Source organism: Bubalus kerabau, chromosome 8, assembly GCF_029407905.1.
Source record: "Bubalus kerabau isolate K-KA32 ecotype Philippines breed swamp buffalo chromosome 8, PCC_UOA_SB_1v2, whole genome shotgun sequence".
Classification (NCBI taxonomy): domain Eukaryota; kingdom Metazoa; phylum Chordata; class Mammalia; order Artiodactyla; family Bovidae; genus Bubalus; species Bubalus kerabau.
The window spans coordinates 102,112,928-102,130,037 of NC_073631.1; the positions used below are offsets into that span (position 1 = coordinate 102,112,928).

Here is a 17,110-nt window from a genome sequence, read left to right on the forward strand (position 1 = left end):
TTAAGGATATGCATGCATGCTCAGTCATATTCAACTCTTGGTGACCCCACGGACTGTCACCCACCAGGCTCCTCTGTCCATGGAATTTTCTAGGCAGGAATACTGGAGTGGGTTGCCATTTCCTCCTCCAGGGGATCTTCCCAAATCAGGGATTAAACCACCGTCTCTTGTGTCTCCTGTACTGGCAAGCAGATTCTTTACCACTGCGCCACATGGGAAGCCCAAATTTAAGGATGCGAAGAGTTGACTCATTGGAGAAGACTCTGAGGCTGGGAGGGATTGGGGGCAGGAGAAGGGGACGACAGAGGATGGGATGGCTGGATGGCATCACTGACTCGATGGACGTGAGTCTGAATGAACTCCGGGAGTTGGTGATGGACAGGGAGGCCTGGCATGCTGCAATTCATGGGGTCGCAAAGAATCGGATACATGACTGAGTGACTGAACTGAACTGAACTAAAGGGTCAAATGCCCAAAAGTCAGTCTACTAAAACAAGCCTGTAGATACAAAGTGAACAGACATTTTTGGGAAGCTGGAAACTAATTCTTACAAGTCTAGAAACCTGCTATTGCTAATTTGTTGTTGTTCAGCCATTCAGTTGGGTCCAACTCTTTGCGACCCCATGGACTGCAGTCAAGCTATTGCTAATAAGTCAAGCTATTGCTTGCTTGAGGGCCTTCCCTCATAGCTCAGCAAGCTCCAGGGGCTTCGCTGATAGCTCAGTTGGTAAAGAATCTACCTACAATGAAGGAGACCCTGTTTCAATTCCTGGGTCAGGAAGATCTGCTGGAGAAGGGATAGACTACCCATTTCAGTATTCTTGGTCTTCCCTTGTAGCTCAGCTGGTAAAGAATCCACTTGCAATGCGGGAGACCTGGGTTCGATCCCTGGGTTAGGAAGATCCTGAGTTCGACCTCTGGGCTGGGAAGATCCCCTGAAGAAGGGAAATGCTACCCACTCCAGTATTCTGGCCTGGAGAATTGCATGGACTGTACAGTCCATGGGTTGCAAAGAGTCAGACACTTTGACTTTTCACTTGCTAATAAGTCAAGTCATATTCCATGTTCAGATTCCTGTATTGACAGGATATCTAATTTGATGTCATTGCATTGGCATGCCACCAGGGGTCAGTGTAATGTGGGCTTCATAAAAGGTGACCTCAGTTATTCAGTCGCTCAGCTCAGTCATGTCTGACTTTGCGACCCCATGGACTGCAGCACGCTAGGTTACCCTGTCCTTCACCATCTCCCAGAGTTTGCTCAAACTCATGTCCTCCTCAAAGAGGACTCATTGAATTGGTGATACCATCCAACCATCTCATCTTCTGTCATCCGCATCTCCTCTTGCCTTCTATCTTTCCCAGCATCAGGCTCTTTTCCAGTGAGTTGGCTCTTTGCATCAGGTGGCCAAAGTATTGGAGCTTCAGCTTCAGCATCAGTCCTTCCAATGAATACTCAGGACTGATTTCCTTTAGGATGGACTGGTTTGATCTCCTTGCAGTCAAAGGGACTCTCAAGAGTCTTCTACAACACCACAGTTCAAAAGCATCAGTTCCTCAGCTCTCAGCCTTCTTTATGGTCCAACTCTCACATTCATATGTGACTACTGGAAAAACCATTAGCTTTGACTAGACAGATCTTTACCGACAAAGTGATGTCTCTGCTTTTTAATACGCTATCTAGGTTTGTCATAGCTTTTCTTCCAAGGAGCATCTTTTAGTTTCATGGCTGCAGTCACTGTCTGCAGTGATTTTGGAGCCCACAAAAATAGTCTTACGCTGTTTCCCCATCTATATGCCATGAAGTGATGTTACTGGATGCCATGATCTTAGATTTTGAAGCCAGTTTTTTCACTCTCCTCTTTCACCTTCATCAAGAGGCTCTTTAGTTTCTCTTTGCTTTCTGCCATAAGGGTGGTATCCTTTGTATATCTGAGGTTATTGATATGTCTCCCAACAGTCTTGATTCCAGCTTGGTCATCCAGCCCAGCATTTTACATGCTTCACTCTGCATATGATGGATATACACATATGATGTATATGTTATTGATATTTCTTCCAACAGTCTTGATTCTAGCTTGTGATTCATCCAGCCCGGCATTTCACATGATGTACTCTACATGTGATAGACATGAATTTGAGCAAGCTCTGAGAGTTGGTGATGGAAGCCTGGCATGCTATATAGTCCATGGGGTCACAAAGAGTCAGAGACACGACTGAGCAACTGAACTGAACTGAACTCTGCATATAAGTTAAATAAACAGGGTGACAATATACATACAGCCTTGATGCACTCCTTGACTTTTGAATGTTTTTAGTTTTACCACTACATAAAAGAAGGATATACTGAAGGCTGCAGGCAGTGGAGAGAAGTATGTTTGGAAGAGGACACATAAAAAGCAAAAATATCTTATCATGGGATATAAACATGTCAATTTTTATTAATTATAAGTAATATCTAATTAGCCCTACTGTATTACATTCAGCTTTTTAAAAGGTCTTATGTATCTTAAGAAGACATAATAATATTGCCTATAAAATGTAAATATTCTATAAAAAGTTAAAATCTGCATCAGAGGAAAACACTATTCATAGTGTTCTAGTATTCTCACCCATACTGTTTAATTGGTTCCACTATTAATTACTACTAACTGCCACTGTTAACTAGTCCTGTTGTTTTTCTTAAATAATGGCATTTATGTAACAGAATAGCAAATAATACAGAATAATATATAACTTTAAATAAACAGCTAATTTATACTATATGTTAAAAATAATAATCATATGTGTATAAGTATTTATTCATTATGTATTATCCTGATTCTTTGGTCTGGTATAGCTGTGTCCTGAGTTGGGGCTCTAAAAGTTAGTCAATCTGCTATACATGTAGATGCCCTTCCTAGACCCTGACATGCAGAATGCAGTTCTGAATTGCTTGATAATTATTGGACAGGTATTTCTGCTGTTTGCTCTTCTCCTGAAACAGTTTCATCTAAAGGTTTCTAGAGGAAATATGCATGAATATATTTCATATGTTTGAATGAGACAGTGGCAGGTTGAATTAAGCTAGCAATTGAGGCAACTGTCAAGAAAGTAAAAAATTAAGTTTTGTTAACCTTAAAATCTAAGTTCAGAAATTTTATGGTATATTCTCTTTTTTAGCAAAAATACCTGGACGAGTCCCTGCTTGGCTTCTAAAAAGGTATCTGAGGTAGGAGAACTACACCAGATTTCTTCTACCAGATTACCTCATTCCCTTTCCTCCATCTTAAAAGATTTTGATTTTGAATTAAAGTAACAGGTAAAAGTGACTTTTTGATAACAATTTCTAGTTGTCTCCATATAGTCTACATAGTATCTGTGACACAGTGTCTAGGACTGCATAGGAGTGCCCATATGATGCATTTTGAAGGCTTCTGAGAGTTCAGTATCCTTAAACTATCCCCAGTGGATGCCTTAACATCTGCAGCTAGACATTTATTTCTATGCAGTCATCATTGCTTTATCTGAGTTTCTCTCTCTGGTCTAAGATAATATTCAGAATGAATGACTGTCAGATGTTTTACTTTCTATAATAGCAATTGAAGCACTGGTCACACAGGGTTGATATTAGTACCTAAAAACTAGAAAAGGGATAGGAAGAGAAGTCAGGGATAGCATAGATAAACACTGTAGTTTTGTCTAAACCAGTAATTATTATATCACAAGCCCCCTTGGCAAGTTTCCCCGTCTTCAGGAACAATGATCTGAACAACCATCTCAACAGTGGGTTTATAAGTATGAGAACAGACTGAATTTGCACAACAGAGGAAACATGGTATGCCTGTTCTTCCTTCCTTGGCCTCTTCTAAGAACTTAGTTTCTGCTCAGCAATGGGTTCTGTTGAAATATGTAGGCTTCTGTTGCCTCAAAAACTAGAAATTTAGGTTAAGAAACCACCTTTGGTCATACCTGTACTTGGATCTAAAGTTGATTAATTTAAACTAATATTTAACTTTTTAAAAATATATTACTTATCTAAGGGGCTTCCCCTGAGAGCTCAGTTGGTAAAGAATCCGCCTGCAATGCAGGAGACCCCGGTTCTATTCCTGTGTTGGGAAGATCTGCTGGAGAAGGGATAGCCTACCCACTCCAGTGTTCTTGGGCTTCCCTTGTGGCTCAGCTGGTAAAGAATCCGCCTGCAATGTGGGAGACCTGGGTTCGATCCCTGGGTTGGGAAGATCCCCTGGAGAATGGAAAGGCTACCCACTCCAGTATTCTGGCCTGGAGAATTCCATGGAATTCCACTTTCACATCTTATCTATGGAAGTAAATGAAATAATACAAGAAAATAACATGAGAGAAAGTAATAGACAAAGTACTAGAGTTAGAAGGCGTATATTCTAGACCTGCCCCTCCTTCTTATTAGCTATGTTATCATGAGCGACTAGTTTAACCTCTCTGATTCCTTAACATTCCCTTTCTGATATAAGATGGGGATAACACTGGCCATCCTGTCTGTATCAGAACTGCTGAGAGCCCCAAGTAAAGTAATATCTGTAACAATACCTTGCATACTGTGACATGTATATAGAGACATAACATGGCACTTCACTACTCTTAATTAGATAGTTCATTGTTAATATTGAAATCAGAGTACCCAATTTCTTTCAGCTCCCAAACTGTGATTCAGAAGCTTAGCAGAGACCAACAGAGATGTGTTTTAGGAACTGACAAGAAAAACCAGGAAACAGTTCAGCCCAGGAACAATGATTTGTATGGAAACTGTATCAAAGTGACATCCTTGAAGTGTCCTCTGAACAAACAGACTCCCATTTGGACTGAGAAGACAAGGATACCAACAGAAGGTGTTTTTTTAATGTTTAGGATTTTAATAAATGCCAAGGTGGCTTCTACCATATCATAATTAATAAATTGTATGAAATCTGGATTATGGGAACTGTTTTTATAAACAGAGAAGATAGATAGCCATTTTACTCCTGACTCTGAAAAATACTTGCCTTATTTAATTTCTATACAAGTTGAATACAGAAGAAAATTATTTAATATAGCCTTGAAAAAGTCAATTTAATTGCATTGTTCCCATCACCTCTTTTATTGATGCCCTTTCCATATCATAGAATAAAAATGTAATGAGCTGATACACACAACATGGATGAATCTCAAAATCACAGTGCTGGCAAAAAGCAACCAGATGCAGAAAAGTGAAAACTACAGGAAATCACATGTGTATGAAAAGCAAGCTAATCTCTAGAGACAGAAAGTAGATAACAGCTTCCTTGAGTAAGGGACAGAGTAGGGGAGGAAGGAAAGAATGGACTGTAAAGGAGCACCAGGAATCTTTTAGTGATCATCTTTTCTAGATCTTGGTTTATGGTAATGGTTTCACAGGTATTTACAACTGTTGAAACTAGGGCGTTGGGCCAGAGCAACTAGCTCTATTGAACTGTCAGCTGCCAGATGGCAAAGACCAAGAGTGGAGCATCAGTTTAGTTTAGACATGTTCCTTTGACATGCCTTTAGACACTGAAGTGGAGGTACTGAATAGGCAGTTGGATATATGAGTCCAGAGTTAAAGGAAGAGATTTGGGCTGAAGATACATTTAGGAATTTTCAGCATAAAGATAGTATTTTAAGGCATGAAACTGGATGAGATTTAAGTGAGTGTAGATATAGATGAGGGTTAAGGAGCAAGTCCTTGGGAACCCCCAACACTGATGGATCAGGAAAAGAGTAAGAACCCAACAAAAGACTGGAAAGCCCCGCCTTGGGTAGGAGGGAAAGCAAGAGAATGTGCTGTCCTGGAAGCTTAAGTGAGAAAGTGTAGCAAACAGGGCATAATCAGCCAGGTCTAATGCTTCTGATTAAGTGAGATGGTTTTACTATTTCATTTTATAACATGTAGGTTTTATTTGGGGATCTTGTTCAGAGAAATTTCAGTAGAATGATAGAGGTACAGGTCTAATTAAAGTGTATCTTAAAACGAGAGAAATTGGAGACCATATTTATAGAATTTATATATTTATAGAATTTTGCTGCAAAGGGGAGATTTGATTTTCAGTGTTCCCTACTGCTCCCACCCACCCACTGCTCTTAATTTAAAATTATGTTTCTCAACCTTCCCATCTTTCCTGAGCTGAGATTCTCATGGGTTTTTTTATTATATTATCTTTAAACATGTCCTGATAAATCTTGATGACATATAAATACAAATTCTGCAATTTTCTTTTTTACTGAAGTAAGTCATTTCAGAGGGAGTTAGTTTTTGATGCTGCCTCCTCCTTTATAATATATACATTTAGGGCTATACATTTTCCTCAAATACAGCATCACTCAGTTTCTCCCAGAAGTCTGTCCTTTCCCATTACTGGACTATTCAAGTGGAGATGAACTGGATCTGTCGGAGATTCACCAGCAGCCTAGGCAGACTTCTCCAGTTCTGGGAGAGTTTATATTTGTAATGAGTCATAGATATATGTTCCTTTGATTCAGACTCCCTTTCTGCCTCCCCTGAATTAGCCTCCTAACTTGTCCCTCTGCCTCACTTTTCTTCAACCTGACAACCTCCTGGCTGCCACTCTGATCTTTCAAAAATGAAGATCTAATTATATCACTTCCATGTATAAAGGCCTCCTAACAATTGACTTTTTAAAGCATTAAGCATCTACCAGTCACACATGATTCCTATCTCAGGAAATCTCCCAGAAGTACTGTTATTACAGACAAGGTCTCTAGTTTTGAACCACTTATTCACACCTATCTGATTTCTAGTCCTTCTAAACCATACTTGTGATTTCCTAAGTGTGCCATGCTGGTCCCACTACCTAGATTACTGCTGCTGCTGCTGCTGCTGTTCAGTTGCCCAGTTGTGTCCAGCTCTTTGCAACCCCATGGACTGCAGCACGCCAGGCCTCCCTGTCCCTCACCATCTCCCAGAGTTTGCTCAAGCTCATGTCCATTGACATGAACATGGACATAGACATGAACCTAGATTACTACTCTTTTTTTTTTTTTTTAACTAGCTGACATACCTGTGCATCAAGACTCAGATTAATTAGGAATTAGGAATATTGCTTTTTCCAGCTCTAAGTATGGCTGGAAGTACCTCTTCAGCAATGCTACAGTAAGTACCTTGCCTTATCCTATAGATATATATTCTAACTGATGCTTTACTTCTCTCTCTAGTCCCAGTTGTTGGCATATTTAAGGCAAGGGCTATATATTTTTCATATCTATTTACCAAACTAAACATAATGCCAGCTACATAATAATGTTTCAGTGAACAGCCTAGGAACAGCTTCTCAAGAGACTATAGATGAATTCATTTTATTTGCCAGCACTGCCAGATATTGCAATTATACATACCCTCATTAATTGTCTTTCAAGTCTAGTTTAATTCAGTGAGTGCTTTAGTCATCTGTTTCCTTTCTTTTTAGTAATGGACAGTTCCTTTTTCAAAAGCATTATTGTGGATATTTCAAGCATAAACAAAAGTAGAATAGAATAATGAACCACTGGTGCCTGTCACCCACCTTTTAATAGTTATCAGCATCCTGCTATTCTTGTTTCATTTATATTCCCACTACTTTTTTTTTTGCTGAAGTAATTAAAGCAAAGTCAGCAAATCATATTGTTTTGCCCATAAATAGTTCAGTCTATGTCTCTTGACTAGATAAGCCTTTTTTTTATATAAAACATAATGTATTTCTTGCTTTTATTCTAAGTGTATTCTACTTTTTTCTTATGCTGTCAACATACATATCAATTTAGGCATCATAATTATAAGTAATACTGCTACATACTTTAAAATGTCTACCAATTTTCCTTCAAGTTTTACTTAGGGTTCTTTTTTTCCCCTCTCTCTACCTATATATATTGAATTTTAAAAATTCTGTTAAAATACACATGACATAAAATTTACCATCTTAAGTATTTTTAAGTATAAAGTTCAGCAATGTTGAATACATTCACATTGTTGTACACAGCCTCCAGAACTGTTTTCATCTTGCAAGACTGAAACGCCATAGCCATTAAATGACAACTGCCCATTCCCCCCTCCTCCTAGCCCCTGGCAACTATCCTACTTTGACTAGTCTAGGTATCCAATATACGTGGAATTGAATATTTGGAAAAAAAAATACATTATTTGTCTTTTAGTGACTGACTTATTTCACTTAGCATAATGTCCTTAAAGTTCATCTGTGTTGTAGCAGGTATCAGAATTTCCTTCCTTTTTAAGGCTCAATAATATCCCATTATATATATATATACACCACATTTTGCTTATCCATTTATCTGTCATCGGGCACTTGAGTTGCCTCCATCTTTTGGCTACTGTGAGTAACACTACTATGAACACTGGTGTACAGATAACTCTCCAAGATGTGATCAATTCTGGGGATATACCAGAAGTAGAATTGCTGGACCGTCAATTACCTTATTGTAATTCTATTTTCAGTTTTGAGGAACCGCCATACTGTTCTCCATATCAACTACACCATTTTACATTCCAGCCAGCAATGCACAAGGGTTTTAATCTCTCCACATCCTTGCCTACACTTACATTTTCTGTTTTTTGACAATAGCCATCCTAATGGGTATGGAGTGGAATAAACAACTTTTCAAATAAACTTTATTTTTTAAAACAGTTCTCTACACCTTTTTAATGTTATTATACTCTTACCACAACTAACAAAATAAACAATAATTCCTTCATATCATCTATTAATAAATAATAAAGAAGGAATTTCTAACAGAGTTTTCTCATAGTTTTCTCTCTTGTCCTTCTACTTCCTCAAACAGCAGCTTTGGGGCTACCACTGATTTCTCTCTTCTTTTCTCACCCCACATCTAATTCATTGGAAAATCTCAAAATATACTCAGGATTCTTCCCTCCCCTGCTTGCACCCCTCCCTCTGATGACTGCCACCACCCTGGTCCAAGCTACTGTGCGCTCTCCTGTTAACAGATTCCTTCAGTAGCCTTCCATGAGATCTCCCTGCCTGTCTACCCCTGCACCTCTTCAGTCTGTTCTCTACTCAGTAACCAGCATGATCCTATTAAAGCAGATCTGAGTGAGATGTGACACTCCTCAAAGCCTGCCAGGGCCTCCCTATTTCACACTCAGTAAAAATCAGAGTCCTTACAATGGCCCGTGAGGCCTTATGTGAACTAAGTCACCTATCTAGCTCGTATCTTTCTGCTTATTGATTCTGCTTTAGCCACTTGTCTCATCATGGTGCGCCCTGCACACACGACCGTGCTCCTGGCTCAGTGCCTTTGCACTTACTGTTTCCCTTGCTGCGAATGCTCCTCCCTCCGACAGTGGCTTGACTCGCTCCCTAAGTCCTCTGACATGCTAGCATCATAAGGAGGCCTTCTTTGACCACCTTTTTAAAAACCGAAATCAGCCCCTCCCCAAGAATTCTCTATTCCCCTTCCCAGCTTTATTTTCTCCCATAAATTTTATTATCTGACATGTTTTATTTGTTTATTTTCTGCCCCATAAGCTTCAGATGGATAAGAATTCTTAGATAGAATCTTTGGCAGATAATGCTAAGTAACTGCTTAATCAACTCAGTTTATGTATCTATACATATTTTTATGGTTGCTCCCCAGATGTGCATCACAACTTAAAAAGCAATATGAAAGAATGTCCATCTTTCCAAAGCAAGAAGGCTGATATAAACTGGACAGATGATGAGAAAAGAATCTACAGGGATAAAAACATAGCTCAAACTCAAGAAATATTGCAGTATTTGCTCCCCATCATGCATAGCACTAAAAATGTGCAAACCACTCAGATAAAAGAGGTATTCAACCTAAGAACCAGCTTTCAAATCCAACATCAGTAAGTCAATACAATTTTGTCATTCTTAGCTATTTAATACATGTACTCTTTTATAAAGAAACATGGTTTATTGATTCCACATCCTAAGAAACAAACATAGGCTCTTAATTTAGGCAACTACACCATATTTGACAAAGGCCCAAAGCCATAAGAAAACACTGGATATGTGAAGGAGTAAGGTTATCGGGCCTTATTTGATTATTTACATGAAACCACTCATTAGTTCGGATCTATAAGACCAAAAGGAAACGAATACAAATAAAAGACAATGACAAGCTGAAAGTAAGAAATATAATACTAATATTATCAACAGATTTGATGAAGTACTTTCTTTGTGCTACACAACATTCTTTGTTTACACAAACACATTCTACATTCTACACATAAGGAAACTGAGATGCAAAGTCTGTTTCTCAGATTTGTTCAAGGTCACACAGCCAATAGGTAGCAACTGGACTCAACCCTAACTAGACATTTAGAATGCAGAGTCTTTCATCAGTATGCTTTGACGTTTCTCTTCATAATATAAGAAACAGAGGGCCAACATACTTAATATTCAAAGACTGCATACAAATCAATGACAGAATCATGAATATTTTAATAGGAAAATGGGCAAAGGCTATGAGTCAGAAATTCACAAAAGAAAAAAAGGACCAATAATCACTTTAAAATGTTCAGTCTCACTTAAATCCAAGGAATGTAAATTAAAACAATAATGAAATTCTCTCATTTTTGTCTCTCAATGGAAGAATTCACTCACTGACTGTTGGAATAGAAATGGTACAATTTCTGGAAGGCAATCCAATAATATATGAAAATCCTTATTATCTACATTTGTTTTAAGAAATTCCACCTTTAGAAACCAGTCCTAAGGGGAAAAAAGCCTCAGGAAGGGCCAGAAGACTTCTGTAATGATGTTCATTGCAGTATTGCTTACAGGAGCCAAAGAAAAGAAAATGAATTTGGAACCATAAAGCAAAATCTAACATTCATGTTTTCAGAGTCCCCGGAAGAGAGGAGAAAGCAGCAAGGCTGAGAAGGTACTCAGAGGTACTCCAAATCTGGCAGGAGACATAACCCTACAGATCAAACAACTGAGCAAACCATTAACAGGATAAACTCAAAGAAATCATGCCAAGATATTCCAAAATTTAACTTCTGAAAACTAAAGAAAATAATTCCTGAAAGCAGCCAGAGAAAAATGACACCTTATTTATAAGGGAAACAAGTTGAAATACAGCCAATTTCTCAGCAGAAACTATAGAGGCTAGAAGAAGTGGCACAATGTTGTCAATTATTGAAAGAAAGGAACTGTCAACCCACAACCTGACACGCAGCAAAAATAAAGCAGAACTCAACGAACGTTAAGATGAAGGAAAACTAAAGAGAATTCTTCACTAGAAGACCTACACTAAAAGAATGACTAAATTTTTTTAAACAGAAAAAATAGAGGAGGAACATCAGGAAATAGATAATGCTGAGCAAATGTATAGGTAAATATAATAGGGTTTCCTTCTCGAGTTCTCTAAATATGTTGATGGCTGAAGCAAAAGTTATTACACTGATACGGTTCTAAATGTATCTAAAGAAAAATATTTAAGACAATACAAATATGAGAAGGTAAGGGGGACATAAAGAAAGGTTAGATATCTATATTCCACTCAAGCTGGGGAAATTACACCATTAGATGTGATAAGTTATTCGTGGGTAATGTAAAAGATACTTAAAAAGATACACTCAAAAACACTACAGATAAATAAAAATTGAATTTTTATGCAGTCTAAAAACTCAATCAAACCACAAAAGGAAAAAGGAAAAAGAAAAAGGAACAAAGAAGAAATCCAAAATCAACTGGAAAACAAGGTTTAAAATGACAACAATTCATATCTATCAATAATTACCTTAAGTGTCAATAGACTGAAAGACATAGAGTGGCAGTTGAATAACAAAACATAGCCTAAAATATTCTGCCTGCAGAAATCCTCAGCAAAATATTAGCAAACCAAATCCAACAACATATAAAAAAGATCATACACCACAATCAAGCTGGATTCATCCCAGGGTCAAAAGATGGCTCAACATAGGCAAATCAATTAATGTGATACAACTACATCAACAAAAGAAAAGACAAAAAGCACATGATCATCAGGTAGATGATCGATGATCCTCTATCATCAACAGAGGCAAAAAAAATCATTTGAAAATTTATTCAGGGTAGAAACTCTCACTAAAGTGGGTACAAAGGGAACATACCTCAGCACAACAAAAGCTATGTATGATAAACGCACAGCCAACATAATACTCAATGACGGAAAGCTGAAAGGCTCACTAAAAGCTGAAACACGACAAGCATGCTCACTCTCACCACTCCTGTTCAACATAGCATTGGAATTCCTAGCCACAGTAATCAGAAAAGAAAAAAAACAAAAAGTATCCAAGTTGGAAAGGAAGAGGTAAAACTGTCATGACGTGCAGATGACATGATTCAATATATATAGAAAATCCTAGACTCCACCAAGAACTACTAAAACTGATAAACGAGTTCAACAGGGTAGCAGGATAAAAGATTAACATACAGAAATAGGTTGCATTTCTATATACTAATAATGAAGTATCAGAAAAGGAAAGTGAAAAAAAAAAAAATCCTGTTTAGAATCAAATTAAAAAAAAAAAAAGAACAAAGGAGGTGACCAAGGAGGTCAAAGACCCATATGCTGAGAACTATAAAACATAGATAAAGGAAACTGAAGATGATTCAAAGAAATGGAAGGATATTCCATGCTCTTGGATTGGAAGAATTAACACTGTTAAAATGGCCACACTACCCAGAGCAATTTACAGATTTAATGTGACCTCTATCAAATTACCTATGACATTTTAAAACTAGAACAAATAATCCTAAAATTTATATGGAAGCATAAAAAACCCAGAATTGCCAAAGCAATTTGGTGGAAAAAGAACAAAGCTGGAGGCAGAACTGTCCCAAACTTCAGAAAATGCCAAAAAGCCACAGTAATCAAAACAGTATGGTACTGGCACAAAAACAGACATATGAATCAACAGAAAAAATAGAGAGCCCAGAAATAAACCTATACACTTAGGATCAGTCTTCAACAAAAGAGTCAAGAACAATGCAGAACAGTCTCTTTAGCAAGTAGTGTTGGGAAAGCTACAGTCACATGTAAATCAAGTTAGAACACTCCCTCACACCCTACACAAAAATAAACTCAAAATGGCTTAAAGACTTAAATATAAGACATAACACCATTAAACTCCTAGAAGAGAACATAGGCAAAGTATTCTCTGACATAAATGGTAGCAATGTTTCTTAGGTCAGTCTCCCATGGCAACAGAAATAAAAGCAAAAATAAACAAATGAAACTCAAACTTATAAGCTTTTGTACAGCAAAGGAACCGTAAACAAAATGAACAGACAACATACAGACTGGGAAAAACACTTGCAAATGATGCAACCAATAAGGGTGTAATTTTCCAAAATATACAAACATCTTATACAGTTTAATATTAAAAAAAAACCCAACCCTATCAAAAAATGTGCAGAACACCTAAATAGACATTTATCCAAAGAAGACATATAGACGGCCAATAGGCACATGAAAAAATGGTCAACTATGCTAATTATTAGAGGAATGCAGATCAAAAGCACAATGAAGTATTACCTTGCAGTGGTCAGAATGGCCATCATTAAAAAGTCTACAAAGAATACAACAGACATGAACAATAAATAACTGAAATGAAAAATACACTAGAGGAATCAATAGCAGAATAACTGAGGCAGAAGAACAGATAAGTGACTGAGAAGACAGAATGGTGGAAATCTCTGCCATGGAACAGAATAAAGAATGAAATGAGAACAGTCTCAGACACCTCTGGGACAACATTAAATGCACCAATATTCGAATTATAGGGGTCCCAAAGAAAAAGAGAAAGGGCCTGAGAAAACATTGGATGAGATTATAGTCAAAAACTTTCCCAACATAGAAAAGGAAAGAGTCACCCAAGTCCAGAAAGTGCAGGGGGTCCCATACAGGATAAACCCAGGAGGAACATGCTGAGAGATACACATTAATCAAAAAAGTCTACAAATAATAAATGCTGGAGAGGGTGTGGAGAAAAAAGGAACCCTCCTACGTTGTTGGTAGGAATGTAAACTGGGGCAACCACAATTGAAAACAGTATGAAGTTTCCTTAAAAAACTAAAAGTAGAGTTGCCATATGATCCAGCAATCCCACTCCTGGGCATATATCCAGAGAAAACTCTAATTCAAAAAGATGGATGCACCTCAATGTTCAGAATAACTCGATTTACAATAGCCAAGACATGGGAGCAACCAAATGTCCATCAATAGATAAATGGATAATAGAGATGTATATATAATGGAATATTACTCAGCCATAAAAATAATGAAATAATTTGCAGCAAGATGGACCAACCTAGAGATTATCATACTAACCGAAAGAAGAGAAAGACAAATGATATGGTATCACTTATATGTGGAATCTAAAATACGATACAAATGAGTTCATTTACAAAGCAGAAATAGATTCACAGACACAGAAAACAAACTCATGGTTGCCAAAGGAGGAAAGGAAGGGAAAGAGATAATTTAGGAGTTTGGGATTAGCAGATACAAACTACATATATAAAATAAATAAACAATAAAGTCCTACGGTATAGCCCAGGGAACTATATTCAACATTCTGTAATAAACCATAATGGAAAATAATAGGAAAAAGAATATATATATATATATATATATAGTACAACTGAATAACTTTATGTACACTCAAAACTCATGCAACATTACAAATGAATTCTACTTCAATTTAAAAAATAAAAATAAAGCAATAGGAGTAGGAAAAAATCAACAGTAAGAAAACAAATAGATCACTTAGAAAATGAGCAAAAGACATGAACTGTAACTTCACCAAACAATATACAGATGGCACATAAACACATGAAAACATGTTCCACATCGTTAGCCACGAGGGAAATGCAAAACAAAACCACAGTGAGTCGTGAGTACATACCTATCGGAATGGCTACAATACAAAATAATGATAACACAGATGTTGATGACGATGCAAAGAAATTGGGTCACTCATATATTGCTGGTAGGAATATATATGTTTTCACTCTGGAAAACAGCTTGGTAGTTTCTTCACAAGCCAAATATAAAACTAACATATGACCCAGCAATTGCTCTCCTGAGCTTTAATCCCAGAGAAAGGTACATTCACACAAAAACCTGTTCACAAAGGTTTATAGCAGCTTTATTTCTAATACCTATAAACCGGAAACAACTCACATGTCCTTCAATGGATGAATCATTAAACAAACTGGTACATCCATGCCATGACCTCAGCAATAAACACAGAATGGACTACTGATGCACGAAGCAACCTGGATGAGTCTCCAGAGTTTGCTGGGTGAAAAAAAAGTCCATCCCAAAAGGTTCAATATAAGTTCACTTGTACAGCACTCTTGAAATAACAAAATCATGTAATCTGGACAACAAATTGGTTGCCCGGAGTTGAGGAGATGAGGAAGGAGGAAAGTAGGTACGACAGTAAAAGGGAAACGTCAAGGAACTGCTCTGTATCTGGACTCTGTCAATGGCAATACCCTAACTGTGTTATTGTTTGTAGTTTTGCAAGCTATTTCATTTAGGGGAAACTGGATGAAGGGTACATCTCTATATTATTTCTTCCAGCTGTAGGTAGGTCTACAATTATCTCAAAATTAAGAGTTTAATTAAAAACATGGTCGAGATTTTGTGGTTAAAAAATGGAATTCTAAAGAAAAACTGAGGGACTTTAGGTAGTGACAGTAATTTTGAAAACCTCACTCTCTTGAGGAAAACTTCTCTCTCTCGGACTTATATTGATCTCTTTACTGAATACAGGGGGTGAGCGGGGCCGGGGCACAGTGCATATACACTAAATTAATTCTAATAGAATACACAAAGTAGATTTTTAGAGCAAGGTGGAATTTTAGAGAGCATTGACTTCAGCTGAATGCATTAATGTAAGAAAGGGCTGAGGCCCAGAGTGGCAATTATACCAGGAAGCCTGGGGTCAGGACAGGTATCCAAATAAACATATCCTCAGGGCATTTCAAAATACAAGGTTTGAATAGTGCTTTAAAATCATGACCAGAAATGAAGTTAGATCATTCTCATAGAAATAAAGGTAAGAGTCTTAAAGGAGAATGAACTCAGCAAAGGAAAAAAAAAAAAAAAAGATTTATACTATGACAGTACCTAAGAACTACAAATACTTAGGGTACATATTGAGCAGAAGCTCACATATTTCATTTCTTTCCTAGACAAAAGCCATCTTCTAACATAAACATAAGGAAATGCAGCACATCTTGGACACCACCCAGAAATCTCCCTTTGATAAGCCAAAGGACTCTTATAGTAAGCACTTCAAAATGGCTCCAGCCTCTGTCCCGGAAGTCATCTGAAAGTTCGCTGCCTCTCGGAGGGCCCAAGAAGAGGAGAAAATATTCTCAAGTCAAGGCCACAAAGACTAAAGACATGAAAGCTGCCAGCAGCAAATGGGAGATGACTCCCTCAAGTTCTGAGAAGGATGCAGACAAGAGTCTGCAAGCTGAAGGATCCAGCCAGCAAGGCACTATGCAGACAGCCCCCCATCCAACTAAAACTAAGGGAGAGCATCCAAAAAAGAAGCATGGACAGCCCACCTTTCACCTGAAGTTGCAGAGGGACACATAATCTAGCTTTATGCTGCTCTGAAAACTGTGGATGAGAGATAACATAAGCTAACACAGTAAAAAGAAAAAGAAAAGAAAGACAAAGGAAAGCCCTCCTGGCCCCTCAATCCCTACCCCCTCCCACCTGTTCATGTGCATGTACTAAACTACAAATTTCAGATAGCCTATCTTCTTTGGAGGGAACATCTTTCAGATTTAAAAAAAATCCAGAAAAAATATAGAAAATGAAAAATCACTTAGATATTTAATTTTTGTCAAGATAAAGTCTGAACTTTTGATTTCTTCTGAAATGATTTATTCACACAACACTAAAAGACCAAGACCTCAAGGCAAGGATGACATGTACTGCTCTTAATGTTCCTACTAGGCACTTTAATGAATCAGTCAACAAACACTGTTTCTTTAACTTCTATCTTGCAGTGTGCTAGAAACCATTAGTGACTTACTGCAGAGAAACAGGTATATTGGGCAAATAAAGATGGATGGGATAAGTGAGAAGAG

At 37.6% G+C, this 17,110-nt stretch overlaps 1 protein-coding gene across 1 annotated transcript in view; it reads left to right on the forward strand.

The window, feature by feature from the left end:
• Positions 1-16,775, forward strand: part of AGBL3 (AGBL carboxypeptidase 3) — a 113,406-nt gene extending 96,631 nt beyond the window's left edge. The window contains exons 16-17 of the mRNA XM_055590982.1: positions 9,618-9,849; positions 16,199-16,775. Coding sequence (XP_055446957.1) covers positions 9,618-9,849; positions 16,199-16,610 — 644 coding nt within the window. The 3' untranslated portion in view covers positions 16,611-16,775. The remainder of the gene's footprint in view (positions 1-9,617; positions 9,850-16,198) is intronic.
• Positions 16,776-17,110: the final 335 nt, after the last annotated feature.